The sequence below is a fragment of the Dreissena polymorpha genome, chromosome 9 (genome assembly GCF_020536995.1).
Source record: "Dreissena polymorpha isolate Duluth1 chromosome 9, UMN_Dpol_1.0, whole genome shotgun sequence".
NCBI classification, from domain to species: Eukaryota; Metazoa; Mollusca; class Bivalvia; order Myida; family Dreissenidae; genus Dreissena; species Dreissena polymorpha.
Window position 1 is genome coordinate 102,607,693 of NC_068363.1, and position 17,316 is coordinate 102,625,008.

A 17,316-nucleotide genomic window follows, 5' to 3' on the forward strand; every position below is an offset into this window, starting at 1 on the left:
TCATTTTAACTACCGTAAATAAGTCTCGGGAACAAGATAATAAGTCATTCCCGCTAGTTAGGTATTTCGTTGTCACCACGACTTACTGACTCGTTATTACGACTTACTAATGAACTTTATTACCAGTGTTAATTACTAACTAAGAAGTTTTATCATTATAAAATCTCAACAAGTCACATCTCTGTAACCGTGATTGAAGTGTAAGAAATCTCATCTCCGCTTGTGGTCCCGTCTGGTTCATAGGCCGCCGTCCAGCTTCCTCAAGGCGTCACGTTTCTTGGCGAGTCTTTCCATCTGTCCCCACTTCTTGACCATCTGCTTGGCATATGCACCCAGGTTCTGGCACAAGATGTTTCTAGGCCACCCTCTCTTCCTCTTCCCTTGGGGTTTCCAGGTGAGGTATTTTGTTGTCGTATTGGATAGTGTGTCATATCCATTACATTCGTCTCTGAAGGTTGTATTTCTTGAAAGCTGCTGTTTTGTCCTTCTCCATAAGTCTTCGTTGGTGATCTTATCTGGTGAGTGAATCTTAAGGTCCCTTCTGATGCAGTTGTTGATAAGGACCTGTACTTTTCTGCATGTATGTGACGGAAGTTTTACAGTTCTCTGCTACATATTGGCTTCTTGTGGTATTAAAGGGGCATTTTCACAGATTTTGACATGTATTGAAGTTTGTCATTAAATGCTTTATAATGAGAAATGTAAACATTGGATCTAAAAAGCTCTTGTAAAAACAAGAATAACATTAAACAAAGAAAAAAGTAACACTCAACTGGGCTCGAACCACTGACCCCTGGAGTAAAAGTCGCAATCCAATCCGTGCATGATCCCTCCTTCCAGAAGCCGGCTTAAGGAGATGCTGGTTTTCAGCGTCTTTCATTCTGTTCAGCATGAAGCTATTAACCAACTATCATGGGATGGAAAACAGCGTTAAGTAGCTGGAACAGGAAATGATGTCGTCTATTGGGGATAGGAGGGGGGGGGGGGGCTCGGTATTTCTTCTTCTTGCCAAATCTTGCTGAAAAGACGTTCTTCAATTGCTTGATGGTGCTGCGAATCACTTCTATCGTCGGTGCACAGCACTTAATTTAAAAAGCGCTTCTAGCTTGCGGTAGCTCCATCTAGTAAGCAGGGTCTGGTCTGTTGAGTAGCTCATGGAAGTGCTCGATCCATCTCGTTCATGCCATTGGTATTGGGTATCACTTCTCTGTTATTGTCCCTAACTGGTCTTTCTGGCTTAGCATACTTTCTTGGTTATAAAGTTCATGTAATGGGATCTGTTTAGGTGCGCTGCCTCTTCTTCTTCTGTTGCAAGCGTCTCAATTCATTTTCACTTGTCTTTTCCTATACTTCGCTCGCCGTTCTTCTTTGAAGTGATAGAGAGGGCAGATAATAAACGATATATTAAAGTTATGAAAAAAGCTATATATACACTTGTGTTGAAAATTGAACATCTAATTAAGTAGTTCTATCTTTTGGGAGAGCACTAGCACTGTTGACGGTTATACCGTGTAACTCACTGGCTGTCCTATGACAGTCGAGGTGTAACATGGGGCGTTAATACTGTCATTCAATAAACACCATATTATAACGATCACTGTTTCTTAAAAAATGATGAAGTATTCACGCGAGTGAAAAAATTGGGTACAATATAAACAATTAAGATCGCTTATAGTGTTTGCAGCAGTCCACTGACCACACTCTATATAGTATTTACTATGTTTTGAATGCTAACTTGCAAATTATCATTAACTGACAGTTCCTCATATGTCACTGAAAAATAATATAAAATAAAAATATGATTTTACATGCAATTTTATATTTATCTACGTTTACCACAACCCCTGATCAGAGATTTGACTGGAACCAGAATAGAAGGTGTATGGAAGAGCACAGAACGACAACTCTAAGTGGAAATTGCTTTGACTAGTAGTAAAAAAATATAAATGGTATCATCTCATCTTCGACTGCGGTCCCGTCTGGGGCATAGGCCGCCAACCAGCTTCCTCCAGGCGACAGGCGTGTCGGTTCTGGGCGAGTCTGTCCAGCTGCCCTCATGTTTGGCCCATCTGTTTAGCATCTGCATCCAGGTCACGGCGCCAAGTGTTTCCAGGCCGCCCTCTCTTCATTTTCCCTTGGGTTTCCATGTGAGAGATTGCCTTGTCGTATCGGATGCAGTCTTGCGAAGGGTGTCTCCTATCCACCGCCAACATCTCTGAAGGATCTCTTCTTCAACTGGCGGCTGCTTTGTCCTTCTCCATAAGTCTTCGTTGTTTAATCTTGTCTGGCCAGCGGATAATGTGGATCTTGCTGAGGCAGGTGTTGATGAAAACCTGTATTTTCTTTATATTGGTGACAGGGGTTCTCCATTTCTCTGCTCCATATAAGAGTATTGGCTTTATGATGGTATCGAAGAGCCTAATCTTGGTGAGGCCAATGCGCTGGATCCCAATGTCTTCAGCCGATGAAAGGCTTTTCGTGCTTTACAGATGCGTGTTCTGACATCTGCATCCGTTCCTCCCTTGTTGTCCAGAATGGTGCCCAAATGGGTGAAGCTATCCACCTCCTCAAGCGCCTCGCCTTGGACTGTGATGGGCGTGTTGTTGAATGTGTTGGTCCTGAACACCTTGCTCTTTCTGTTGATGGTGAGGCCCAGTCTAGCTGAGTTGTCCGCTACCATGTTTGTCTTTTCCTACAAGTGTTGTTGGGTGTGGACGAGAAGAGAGAAGAGTCAGATCATTAGTATTTGGTATCAATGGTGTAGTGTAACCCAAATGGTTCTCGGCTATCATTCAACAACAATTTTAGCCGGGTAAATAAAATCGTTCGCAATATTCACATTCAATTTCGTCAGGAATTAAATGCTTTTAAATATACAACCAAACAATCATATTTTGTCTTAAAATGGTATACATATAAATTTATTATAGCACGACACTCGTTTACGTTTATTAAAAAGCCTACAAATGAAAGCAATTCACAGAACTATTTTTTAGCGGTACTTACTCAAGTGAGTTGTTGGGAACTTTCTTTTGGAAAAGTCGCCAAGGACGTGGTAGGTTCGGGTTCAGCTCCCAGGGTTTCTAACACCAGAAGCTTCATCAAAGTGAAAGAAATGAGGATCAGACAAGCAGAGCATGTTTTTGAGTGAGTTTTAACGTAATTGATTTTTGTATTTATGCTGTTTTATTGCAATATCTTCCTATGTTGAATATTTTACATTCGGAAGTGTGTCTGGAAATGTAAAACTAAAACGTGACTGTTATATAAGGGTTACTAAGTGTAACGAACAGTTTAATACCATTTTGTGTTTTGTATTTCTCAGATCAACGCTTTCTTCTCGGACTGTATCTGTTCTATTATATCACCCTTGATTATGCTGATTTGTAGTGATGACTGAGGTTGAAGAAATAACAATTTAAATGACTTAAGAGTTTTATAAACTTGAGAGTTGTCACCTAAGGTTTGCATGTTCGAATGGTGGTTTTGGGAAAAATTCAAACAATTGAATAAATGTCATTACATGTGTACATTACAATAACCATGGCATTTGTTGTGGTTGCTTCATTTATAACAAACAGAAGTGTTAAAAAAGATGACAAGTGTTGTATCTTGTAACCTAATTACAATACTGTTGAGTTTATTATGCTCATCATCATAACAATATTATGAAGAAAATGTTAGTAACATTCATTTGCAGTTTATTAACCTGTTGTAGTGCACCGTGGGATCTGGTTGTGAGAGCTCAGTTTCGTAAATACCCCAATGAGTTCAACAATGCAGTGGAAGGTGTGGATGTGGTGGAGAGGAGAGTGGACAAGACAGGCACACTGTACAGTCACAGACTGCTTTCTACGCGGTGGGGACTGCCTGGTTGGGCAACTAAGGTAGTATCATTCGGTTGTGTTAAGATCAAGGTCACTGTTTCTAAAATAGGAAAATAAAACCACTCAATAGCTTAAGTTTTAATGGGGGTATTGTTCCAAAATTTTGTGTTTTGGTAACTTTAATGCAGCCCTAGCTTGGGCCTGGGCAATTATTTAAATTTAATTAATAAATGAATTGTTGAAGACCTGGATTTTAGCTGGGCTGTTTTCAGAGAAAACGCGAGGTATTATCATAGCCAGCTCGTCGTCCGCCGTGCTAAAACCTTAACATTTGCTCTAAAATCTAAGTGCTTCCACCTACAACTTTGAAACTTCATATGTAGATGCACCTTGATGAGTTCTACACGCCACACCCATTTTTGGGTCACTAGATCCAAGGTCAAAGTCTCTGTGACCTCTAATATAAAACTTCTGACAAGCTTTCATTTATTCAAAACTGCACCCGCAGCCGAGCATTGTCACCCGCTATGTGGTGCTCTTGTTACAAAGTTGCTATGTTTCTAGTAGAAATTTGAGGAAGTGCTGTCACACATTAGAACATTTCTTTATATAGTTTGTTGAAATAACATCTTTCAGTGCCTCTTGTTTTTCATGCTTGCTCTTGTAATGGTCATCAAACAGGGCTCAGCCTTGGTTCAAACTTGAGGGAGAAGTGACTTCTCCCTGAGCTGAAATTAGGGAGAAGTGAGGCCACTAGAAGGAGAAGTGATTTCTGCTCGGCATTTAATAAAATCTTCGCTTGTTTTATACCCCTCATTACACCAAGCCTTAGTATCATCATCAATGACAAACAAATAATATTTTCAAATTCAATAAATCCTTACATATTAAGTCACATAAATCACTTCATACAAATAAAACTTGTGATTTCCATGTGCATCATTAAAATAAATAGTACTTTAATAATGCAATGACAATCCAAACCCTATTTACAGCATAATGTACATGATAATTAGTCAGTGATCTTTTTCACCCAATTTGGAACGGGTCCAGTACCCATGCAATTGGAAATTCTTCGCGTAATGAAATCACCAAATTGTGGTAAAAACGAGTCTTAACAAAACACAATCTTAATGCATGGGACATATAGTATATCTATTACTGTTTATCCGAATTTTTACATATCCAAAATATGCACACTTGATAATGCCTTACCTGTTTCATTTAATAATCCAAATTTTCCTTGTTGTCATCTGGTTTAACAAACCTTATAACATGTACATGTTTGTTAAATCCAGACAGTTAATGCTTTCTCCATTATTGAATCACCATTACTTGTAATTTGAATCGCCAGCTTTGAATTGAATGCGGGTTTAATGTTACAATACGTCTGCCTTTGCAATGTCAAAGGTCATGACGTAGCAATTTTATTCTACTCGGATAATTTATATCTAATCCAGGAAATGTGTTATCTCAATGTCTATTGTGTAGTATTAGGACTTGTTAATATAAAAATGAACTGTGATTTCAGTTTATATAAGATGGGTGTTACTCGTAATTAACTGTGGATAAACAAACTGACAAAACTTGCTGGACTTTTACAGTAGTGGATCTACGTAATTAATAGACCTTTGATCAATTTTGTTTTTCTTTAATAATTTTTCTGACTTTCTGTAACTGTGCCGTCTGCCAAAAACCTGTAATTATCGAATGGTCAATGAGGTTGCGGGATATAAAATAAAGTCGTTTACGTATGAATACGGTAGATAAAATTATGGAAATTAGCACTACAGTTTGCACGGGCGAGTTGTTAGTTTTCATTTATATGGTTATGAATTAATGTCTGACAAAATAAATTGCACATCGACTGGATAATTAGTGTTTAAGAGTTTTGAAACACAAAACAAGTAAACAGTAGAACATACTAGAATAAATCGTATTCATATTTACTGTTGGGAATGAATCCCGGACAATCGCTCCTACAGACAATCGCTCCTACGCTAAATTTGACAGGGCGGACAGTCGCTCCTACGATGATTTGACAGGGCGGACAGTCGCTCCTACATTTTTTTTGCCAACCCGGACAATTGCTCCTACAGTATTTTGTCAACCTGGACAGTCACTCCTACATTACTTTGCCAACTTGTTAACAGAAAGCCGAGTCAACATGAGCCGATGAATGTGATTTTCAATAATTAATTTACTTATTAACAAACCATGTTACAGTTTGTCGATTTTTTTACTGTAATTATAAGGTAGTTATAAGGGCTCATCGGACAATAATTGTTCCTGCATTATTCCTATCAGGGACATTTGTTCCTACATTACATTTATTGGAATAAGTGCCATTTTGAGAATGGAATAAACATAAAAGCCACATAGATGAAATTTTGTCTTTTATTTCATTTATATATATGATATGACATTTATAAACATATATACACACAAAATATGCAAACGAAAGCACATACAAACGAAAAGAAACACATATGTACATTTATACACACAGCTCTATTTTTATGAGTCAGTTCAGCGTTCATGATTTCAAATCGTAATTTGTTCGCCTCAATCATGTGATGATCTGCTTGGTGCGAATGAGGATTCGTACCGTTCACTTGTTAGTGTTTTATACAGGAAGGAAAAAGGGCGTGGTGCAAAATTAAAAAAAAGGGCACTTTAGCGCGTGACATCCATAAAAAGGGCACAAATATATCTGTATAGTGACTTAATAACAAGCTTTGTTACACACAAACATTGTATGTATAGTTTTGAGATTTATTGTTGAATAATGAAACCAACAAAATCCAGAATGTATATTTTATTATGTGTATTATATTTTCATCTAGTAACAAAAAACAAGATTAAATACCATAGGATATATATCTTATACAAACTATAGCTTTTCAAAGAAGTCTTAGAATACTGTTAAATGAGTTACGCTCTTAAACAATTATTTTATTTAAAACGTTACACACATTGCACAAACAAGTCCTTTATATGCATCTTAAATGGAGATTCACAAACACTAACACTTTGTTGAATAGTCAGAAAGTTCTGCGTAATGACATTGTTTTCATGACCACGTGTTGTATTGTGTACATTTTATTTCGCAAAAAGTGTAACTAGGAAAGGCGCCGTACTGTCTTTTGTTCAGTGTCAATTAATTCAATACACGTTAATTGGTCTCCGATATAATTGTTTTGCTTACAACGCAATTTGCATCAATTTCTAATTTACGTTTCGTCGAAAGTGGAATGCCAAAATCGGAAAGCGTACGTTGCAACATTCTAAACACGAATGATAAGTGGTACAAGTTCAATATTTTTGTAAAATTCATATCTGTGTTTGCCAATTAACATATTTTGAAAAGTTACAAACGGGTCATAATGTTCTTAATTGAACCAATGGTGCAGGCCTACTACTGTTACAACAATTAACAACTTTTGGCCAAACAGGGTCCAAGACGGGGTATCAACTTATTTGCCGACATTCACACGTTATTGTAATCAAAACATCGTGACAATAAACAAGCACGTGCTCCAATTAAGCGCGGTCTGCCTAACCGTGAACAGCAGACGTGTTAAGATTGTCGTCTGCTACAATTCATCAACACACATCTACTGTGAGCCTGCGCCAATTGTATTGGATAGGAGGCGGAGCGTTATTTTACTGGACAGCTTTAATATGAGCCTGCGCCAATTGTATTGGATAGAAGGCGGAGCGTTATTTTAATCGACAGCTTTAATATGTCACGGGGTGCTATTTTCGGCGTATGGCCAATTTTCAGGAAGTACAGTGGACGTCATGGGGTCTTGTAATCGGCGTATGGAAACAATTATCGGGCGTAATATACGGACGTACGCCGCTTAGTGCAAGCCCTGTATAAAATTAATTTTTATTAACTTAAAACTGTTTTGCATTAAATTGAAATCAAATCAATATTTTACAGATACAACTGGTGTTGTTTTTTTAATTTAATTACGCGTAAAAATAAATGTTTTGATATAACTAAATTATGCATGAAATGCACAATTTCCACGTGATAACATCGAGGTTTACATCAAGTCTCCTAAGTAACTGTGCACGATTGTATCCGGACCGATTAGTGTTACAAAGCCACTGAAATTATCGATTGATATTGACACATGGTTATTCACGCATGACGTATTCACAACCGCGCGAATCTTCGCTGATAATAGTCGGCTTAGAAGCTTGGTTAAGAGGCAATTAAGATGTTATCAATAAGGTCGCGCACGGCGGAAAACAGGGCGGCGGCCTTTGAAAAGGGCAGCGTGGCGCTGATTTGCTTTGAAAGGGGCAGCGAGGCGCTTAAAAAAAGCGGCGTGGCGCCGCGCCACGCTAAAACGGCCTGGATAAAACACTACTTGTGTTACCTGTAATAATAAGTTATATTTATATAATAGCAAAGAAATAGTATTTATATAACAACAAAATTTAATTTAAGACTTGTGTTACTGGCATATTAGGTAGCAACAATAAAAAAAGTCTTAATAAAACGCAAACATCGTTTTCAAGTACAATCTTTCAATAAATATCATTCAATCAATAATTCCTATATCAACAATAGTAGTATTAATTGAAAATGACCACTTTGACACCTATGATGTGCGAACCGTGCATAAAGATCCGCATAAAGATTACAGACTGGCGTCACATTAAAGTTAATTAAGGTAAGTAAACAATTGGTTAGGTAATTGTTATCACATTTGACCGGTTGATATACGATACTGAACAATTTCTTGATCGGCGTATAATACGTTTTGCCCTGGAGTCAAAATAATATGGGAAGCGACTGTCCCGGTTACCAAAATAATGTAGGAGTGATTGTCCGGGTTGGCAAAATAATGTAGGAGCGACTGTCCGCCCTGTCAAAACATCGTAGGAGCGACTGTCCGCCCTGTCAAATTTATCTTAGGAGCGATTGCCGTAGGAGCGATTGTCCGGATACCGTTTGGAATGTGTTGCATGTGTAAACTTTTTTTAGCGTAAATACATGTCTATAACAACGTCATTTCATCGCTCAGGTAAACAACTGCATATGCATATACAATGCGCCTGTTCTCATTGGTAACTATGGATGTTAATGTACCGCTTAAGGTAGCGCACCTCTAATGGGCACATATCCAAATATAATATAAGTAATTATTTTCTTAATCAGCATCATTTCACTGAACTACATGCAAATGTGTAGGTAGGCTTTCCATGCTTTTTAAACAAATATACCGATTTTTTCAAAACCACCCCCACGCTCGGCTTTTGTCCAGTTTATTTTCACCCCTGGGGTATATAAAAATTCCATAATTCATTCAAATTTCCAAATATGGGCATGCAGTTGGTGTGTCGAGATGCTGTAAAGGTGTTTGAAGTTTAAACAAGATGAAATAAGTATTCTTTTACAGACATTTATTTTTTACAAATTTTTATCTATGGAAGAGCGCCATGAAATGTAAGTGATTTCAGCCAAGTAAAAATTGGGTCGGCTAAAAACAAAGTGTCATAAAATTCAAAATAGTATCATTTAAGTCATATTTTAAACTAAGTTTTTATAGAAACACTATATACAGCAAAAATACCGAGAAAAAGACAGATTTACCGTTTACTTTTTGAAATAAAAATAAAAATGCAACATGCATGGTTCGTATTTTCAACTGTAAATCACCCAATTTTGCCATAACGTTGTTTTAATTTTAATAATTGAAGAATGTGCATAATTGCAACATATTTAACAATAAATATAGCTTATATGCCATATTAAATCAAATTACGTTAGAAAATAAATAAAACGCGTTGCAAAAAAGTATGCGATGTCGGCAGGATTCGAACCTGCGCGGGAATATCCCAAAAGATTTCTAGTCTATCGCCTTGACCACTAGGCTACGGCACCTAATAGTAGGCTCTTCAACCTTCTACTACTACTACTACTACTACTACTACTACTTCTACTACTTCTACTACTACTACTACTACTACTACTACTACTACAACTACTTCTACTACTACTACTACTACTACTACTACTACTACTACTACTACTACAACTACTTCTACTACTACTACTACTACTACTATTTCTACTACTTCTACTACTACTACTACTACTATTACTACTTCTACTACTACTACTACTACTATTACTACTTCTACTACTACTTCTACTACTACTACCACTACTACTACTAATACAACTACTACTACTACTACTACTACTACTACTACTACTACTACTACTACTATTACTACTTCTACTACTATTACTACTTCTACTACTACTACTACTACTACTACTACTACTACTACTACTACTACTACTACTACTACTACTACTACTACTACTATTACTACTTCTACTACTATTACTACTTCTACTACTACTACTACTACTACTACTACCACTACTACTACTACTACAACTACTACTACTACTACTACCACTACTACTACTACTACTACTCTTATTGTTTGGAGTGAATGCCCATGTATGCTAGTTGCCTGGATAAGCTTTCACAGCAGTCGATCTTTTGCTGTGATAATAAACTGATAACATAACAAGCGTCATCGGTGACTTTATGACATGTGAAAATAGAGAATTTTTAGATGAAAAAGTTGAGAGAAAAAACTTCGCTGTTGTAAAAAAAGAAGGCCAAGTCAACTTCTCCTTCATGTAATTTAAGGGCGACATTATTATGTCCCGGGCGAAGATGTCGCCCACGTCGCCCTCATGGCCGAACCCTGTCAAACATACTTGTAAAAGAATGTTTTAAAAAGGTTGCTTTTAGATTTTAGGTGCGTGTGGGCATGCTCATGCCAGTGAGCATTCATTTGTATTTCCTTCTATAAGGCTTATGGTCCTTGAGACAAAAAATGTGAGTACTTGATGGATGGAAACCACCTTCATTGTTGCCTGTTGTTGAAATAAAAAATATTTATATTGCAATTTCGTTTTATGAAGTTACCGTGAACGTTTGTGTGAAATGTATACATATTTATGTAGAAACAGCAATACGTTGCAATGTTCATAAATTCAGTGAGCTATCATGCAAAAAGAATAATCAAAATTGTACATAACATTTTTTGTCAGTTGCTTGTTTCCTGTTTTACCGTTTCCTTGTTTCCTGTCTTCATCATCATTACTGATTTTGTACTGTCGCTCATAGATCATTGGCTCCAATGGACTTGGCTATGGTAGTGAGCACTCAGAGGTGAATGCCCGAACGAAAACAATGGAGATGAAGACAAGAAATGTATGTTGTGATTTTGGTTTCATGTTCATTATAAGAGTTTGTTTCTTTATTGTAAAGAATATACCTACTGCTAAGAGTTTTGTTGAATTGTCCTTTTTAGCTTAAATTAAATAAAATATTTTATTACAATTACAAGTAATGCATTCTTTGTTAAAATTTAAACAAATAAGTTTTGGGAATATACAACATAAATATAATTGTAATTACTGTAGTGCTACGTAGTGAATTGAAACGACTGCCTGTAATGCAAAGGTTTGTAAAATACATAAATTGTTGAAATTTGCATTTCATAAAAAAATCCCATATTAGATTATTACAATTTGTCACTTCTTCATACTGCTCTTCTAGTATGTTAGTTAAAGTAATAATTTTATATTTTCTTTTCTTTTCAATTTTGTACTTCACATTATGATTTGCTTTGTGATGCGTTGTAGTGATTTAGAAAGTATTTATTGAATTTAATTTAATAGCTGTTAACAGTTTCCCATCATTTATCAAGAACGTTACGTGTTATTTTTAGAGTCAAACTGGTTGGATTAAGTTTTTGGCATTTTTTATTATATTAAAAAATGTTAACTTATAATTTTGAGTGGTTGATACAAATGCGCTAGCTTAGTTAAGACTTGAATTTAACAAAATTGAACAAAATATTTGAACATTTGTAAGAATTTTTATTGTGTAAGTAGTATAAATGGTCTACAGATTGAAAAATAACTTTTATGCTGATTCCAGCTAACTTTCTGCAATATCATAACTGTTGATGAAAAAATGACATACAGACCACATCCAGAGGACAAAAACAAGTGAGTAGATGTCTGGTGTAGTGTTTACCAAAGGTTAAAAACAAAACAAAAAGATTCAAATAGTTGAAGGTAATGTGGTATATTGATTAATACACCACATGTTTTGGGCTTTTAAATCCAAATTATCTGCACAATACTGGTGAATACTGTTTTTGGACAATAATCACATGGTTTTGACCAAAGAAAAAAAAGCCCTAAGACAAGTATCTAAAGTACTTATTTTATAAGTGCCCTTTAAGCAGGGCAAATTTTTGTATTTGATCTTCATCAATCCTTTATTACGCATACAACTGCAAATGTGTGTGTAAATGATATAATAGCCTTAAAAAAAATAACAGCACAGAAAAAATGACAAGCATACATGCCCAAGGCTCTGAAATTTGCTGTTATTGAATTAAATTAGTCTACAACATTGGACTCGTCTGATTTGTATTTGTGTATGTAGATTGACTGAAATTGACCCAATAAAATACAGGTTTTGCTAACAGCTTTTGCTTGCTTCAAGTTAATGTCTTGTTTCTTTAATGAGATACTAAGATATTGAAACACGAAAATTGACGTAAAAAATCTTAAATATGAGCCACACTCTGTTAGAAGGGGGTTAAATGCATGTGAGTGTCGTTCCAGATTAGCCTGTGCAGTCCGCACAGGCTAATCAGGGACAACACTTTCCGCCTTAACTAAAAAAAAAGTCTTTAAACACAAAATCCATAAAAGCAGAAAGTTTTTGCGGCTTTTGCCCCAGATTGCTTTAAACACGCTTTTCACACAGCGAGCCTCATATACTTAATAATAGTGTACTACAGATTTTTTTCATTGTGTTTCTGTATTTCAGGACCGTCTTGCATCAAGAATCTGTGGTGAATGTTCAAGGCGTGCCACTGTCCAGTTACATCGAGCACTATGTCATCGACAACATAGCCACGAATGCAGAAAAGGTAATTTTTAGCTCGGCTGTTTTCGGAGAAAACCCGAGGTATTGTTATAGTCAGCTCGTCGTCCGCTGTAGGCGTCGTGCTAAAACCTTAATATTGGCTCTAAAATCAAAGTGCTTCCACCTACAACTTTGAAACTTCATATGTAGATGCACCTTGATGAGTTCTACATGCCACACCCAATTTTGGGTCACTAGGTAAAAGGTCAAGGTCACTGTGACCTCTTAAAAAAAATTATTCTGACAAGCTTTCGCAGCCGAGCGTTGGCACCCGTTATGCGGTGCTCTTGTTTGCATTGTTATACTCCTATAAACCTGTGTTGCACACAATTTTGGCAGACAAGGTGATGCTTGTTTAATTCCTGTCATAACCAGCCTCATAACAAGAGACAAATCACGCGTTCGGTGTTTCAAGCCAAGATGGCTCTTATTAGATAGGAGATCTATCTTGCTGATGTTTCTGGAGGTATGAGATATATCTCGTATGATGCCCATATTGGATACAGGTCTGGCAGAATCAAAGCACTGTAAACATAATGTACAAATGTTCATCCCATTGTTGAGATGTCCTCACTTTTTAGTGTTTTAATTAAAAACTATATAACTCCTCTCTTTGATGGGGGAAAGCAAGTTGACTATTTGTATAGCGTTTTCTTACATTAACTGTAAAGTATTGTATCTGAACATTTATACAGGTATTTATTATACTTTTTGCATCATTTATAATCCTTTTCTAAAATTATTGTGGAAACAACAAGAAAATTGGGTTCTTCAATGTGTAACTTCAAAGTTGAAGTTGTAAGTATAATCTGTAAAACTACAGATGAAATATTAATTTGTTTTTGAGCACAATTGTGAATTAAGTTATCATGGAATGTTCTTTTGATTACTGTACTTAATTAAGTATTGATCAGGACCTGCTCTTCCATTCAAAAAATAGCAAATGGCTACAAATTAGAAAGTTTGGCCCTAGAAATTTCCTTTTGGCTATAACTTTTTCTTTAAAAAAACATATAAATGTGAAGAATTTCTGTGTTCTATCATAAATTTGGCTAAAGAAAATTTTAGCCAATGGGAGTCCCGATTGATGAAGTTTAAATTAAACTAATTGTAGCTTCTTCAGAAATTACTTATCAACATTTGTTGGAGAAAGGCAGGAAACCTTTTGGTTTGTGAATCATTTGAATTGGGACCTATTCAGATTTCTAACTGCAATAAGTATTTTGAGGAGAAAAATCACAACATTCATTGTTATTTTTGCAGGGTAAAAAGGCAATGGTTAGCGTAATGGAGAAGATACAAAAGGAATCACTCGAGTTGCAGCATGGAGCTCAGAAGACCATGGAAGAGGCCTTCCAAAAGCTGCACTTCAACGAGCGCTCGCCATTTTGATGATTTGCTACATTTTAGGATCTTCAAATTATATCTCAACTCTTCCAACAACGCTTGTTTCCTCCCATGAAACGAACAATCTCAGAATCAAAAGCTAGCGATTGATTGTGTGCTAGCACGGGTTTGGAGCAATCATGATTATATTTTAATTTATCTTGTGTCATTTACTTTAAATCTGCACTAAAACAGGATGACTGTCCTTAATGTCATCTTTTTGTTTTATTGTCCTAATACAGTGGCCTAAGATCATGTTGAAAATATTGGTAATTTTTGTAATTTTTTTTTATAGTATATTCATCTGTGAAATTCAAGGGTTGAAACAGGCTGTTTATTTGAATACTCGTCCATTCAACATTACTTCAAAAGTAATCATGCTTTTCAGAAGGGCTTTTTCTATGTGTTTTCCATGTTTATTTTGGTATTATACATTTTGGTGTTGCATACTGTAACACAAACAAGGCTTTGGATTTTATTTCATTCACCAGAAGTTTTCCTAGAACAGCAAAACTAGAAGTGTAATAAACCATATTGACAAGGATTTTATATGTATACATTTTATTTAACACGTAGGAAAAGCTTCACAGCTAAAACCAGATCTGAGGAAAATGTTGCCGATGTTAAATTGATACTAATGATATATATGAATTGTTTCATGGTTGAGACGAAAATAACACATTAAATGGCAAAACAACATGATAGTATTTGAGAGATTCCTACATTTGGTATAGTGCAATGGTGCATGCACTTGTTAAAAAAGGAATACTTTATGAATGCAAAACAGTGAAATCTGTTTAGTATGCACATGTGTAATATAGTAATAATATATAGTAATCTTATTTGTGTGCCTTGTGTTATTTTCCTTCTGGAACATTTGCTTTAAGAAACCAGTTGTGTGGGGTTTTATTGTTATAATAACACTTAGCTTAAAGTCTCTTAGATTTATTTCCTTTGAAATCTAACAATAATGAAGAATAACATTTTTTTTGACTAAGTATGTTTACATGTTGACACTGTTTTTTGCCTCTTGTTCTTATACCATGTTTGGTCATTATTTGTCATGTTGAAATGCCATGTAAAGCAATAACTGTGATATAGCTCTGGTCTCATGTTCATAAAAATGCATACAAAACAAGATCCATCAAATAATTAGTTCAGAGAGTTAAGGATGTCTAAATATGCAAATATGGTTTTAAGCGACACTCAACAAAAGAAAATCATATGTATTCCTAATAAATTATAACTACAGCTTTCATGGTACTATGGATCTTTATGAACATGGGCAGTGGCCCATTGTTTCAAGTTGCACAAAACCATTGATTACCAGAACACTTGCCCAAGTTGGGCGTACAAACTGTGCCTTTGACATGAAATCGGGAAAGAAGTGTCTCGTTTGCATCATCATTCATTGTTTATAAGGATCTGGTTTTCATCGCAGTAGACTTTTGTTCTTTAATTTAACATGACTTATTTAGAAAAGTGCTTAATATGAAATATGTTGTTTGTATTTTTGAAGTTTTTGTTTTTAGTGAAAAAAGTCTGCTTTCTCTTATGTTTTTCCGTGTTTATATTGTTTTTTAAATTTTCTTCTGGATACTTAAATATAATAAAGTTAATACTTTTGTCATATTATGATAGTGTGTTAACTTCAATAATTGTCTTTATGTACAGGACCAACATATTACATGCACCATTTTCATAAAAACAAAATCAAAATAATGGTCGATTTTTTACCGCTTTCTTTAATTCCTAAGTAACTCAGTGTTTTGCTTGAAATTATACGTGAATGAAATAGCAAATAAGTATGTTTCCTGTAAATAATGATACTAATAATCCTTTGTGGTCTCTTGAAGAGGTGTCATTGAATGACCACTATTCTGTAATGAATTTAATAGTTGTAACTAATTGGTAAAATGATTATTGTCCCCTACCGGTGAAACCGGAGAGGACTTATGGTTTGCACTGTCAGTCAGTCAGTCCTTCACACTTTTCTAGATCCTGCGATAACTTTAAAAGTTCTTAATATTTTTTCATGAAACTTGAAACATGGATAGATGGCAATATGGAGATTATGCACGTCATTTCATTTTGTGCCTACATAAAAAATTTTGGTTGCTATGGCAACAAATATATATAAACAAATTTTTTTACTCACAATGGTGGAGTTTCACCGGTAGGGGACCATATTGCTTGGCAATCTCTTGTTGTTTATAAATTGTCAATAAGTGTTTTATTAATTGCTTGTCTATGAAAGAGTGAAATATGTTAAATATCAAGATTGATTTTTTTTTTAAATTTTTGTATATCCTATGGTATCCTAAACTACTGCTGTGAGTTTAATTAAAGCCACTAAGTATTTGATATAATATTTACTGCATTGTACAGAATCATTTAATGAATGATGTGTTTTAAACTTCAAAATGTATAGTTTCAAAACCATTTACTTTTGTAAACATTTGTGTGCTCACTGTATCTGAAGATACAAAAAGTGTGAACAAAAGATTGTTATAAAAAAAAGTTATTTTCTTACTGTGTGTTAGTTATTTATATAAATGTATGTTGACAGATTTATTTTTTAATTTTATGAAGATTGAACTAAAAATGTGACTTCTACAGTGTTAACAAGGTTTTACTATAGCCATAGAGGGAAAAATGACCCTTTTCCTGGCGGTCATGTTTTTAAATGCTTTTCAATATTACTGATACTTCAAAACGGTAACTTCAAAACGGTATACCCATTAACCTTAAATAGTTTAGTTATCTTAATTTTGTTAATTTTACTCATTATGTGTTCCTCCGAAATTTTTGGGGGGAGCATATAGTCGCCGCTTCGTCTGTCCGTGTGTCCGTCCGTCCGTGCACATTTTTTGTCCGGGCTATTTCTCAGCAATTAATGACCGGAATTCAATGAAACTTTATGGGAAGTTCACTACCAAGAGGAGATGTGCATATTATCAGCCAGTTCTGGTCGGATGATTTTTCACAGAGATATGGCTCTTTGAAATTTTCCATTAACTGTACATATAGTGCAATTCTTGTCCCCCCAACTACTGACTGGAATTCAATGAAGCTTTATGGGAAGCTTAACTACCTTGAGGAGA

At 35.4% G+C, this 17,316-nt stretch overlaps 1 protein-coding gene and 1 non-coding gene across 3 annotated transcripts; one reads left to right on the forward strand and one right to left on the reverse strand.

Moving 5' to 3' along the window:
- Positions 1–2,863: 2,863 nt before the first annotated feature.
- Positions 2,864–16,744, forward strand: LOC127844553 (PRELI domain containing protein 3B-like). 2 transcript variants are annotated; one of them, XM_052374909.1, is made up of 6 exons: positions 2,864–3,147; positions 3,719–3,887; positions 10,625–10,711; positions 11,822–11,892; positions 12,728–12,830; positions 14,090–16,744. In XM_052374909.1, the coding sequence occupies exons 1-6, from the start codon at positions 3,116–3,118 to the stop codon at positions 14,216–14,218; spliced, it is 591 nt and encodes a 196-aa protein (XP_052230869.1). In that variant the 5' UTR covers positions 2,864–3,115; the 3' UTR covers positions 14,219–16,744. The 2 variants fall into 2 exon arrangements, with proteins under 2 accessions (XP_052230869.1, XP_052230868.1); XM_052374908.1 differs by lacking the exon at positions 10,625–10,711 and adding an exon at positions 11,003–11,089 and having other exon boundaries at positions 2,981–3,147.
- Positions 9,651–9,732, reverse strand: Trnas-aga (transfer RNA serine (anticodon AGA)). The gene has a single exon. It is a non-coding gene; the product is annotated as a tRNA-Ser (tRNA).
- Positions 16,745–17,316: the final 572 nt, after the last annotated feature.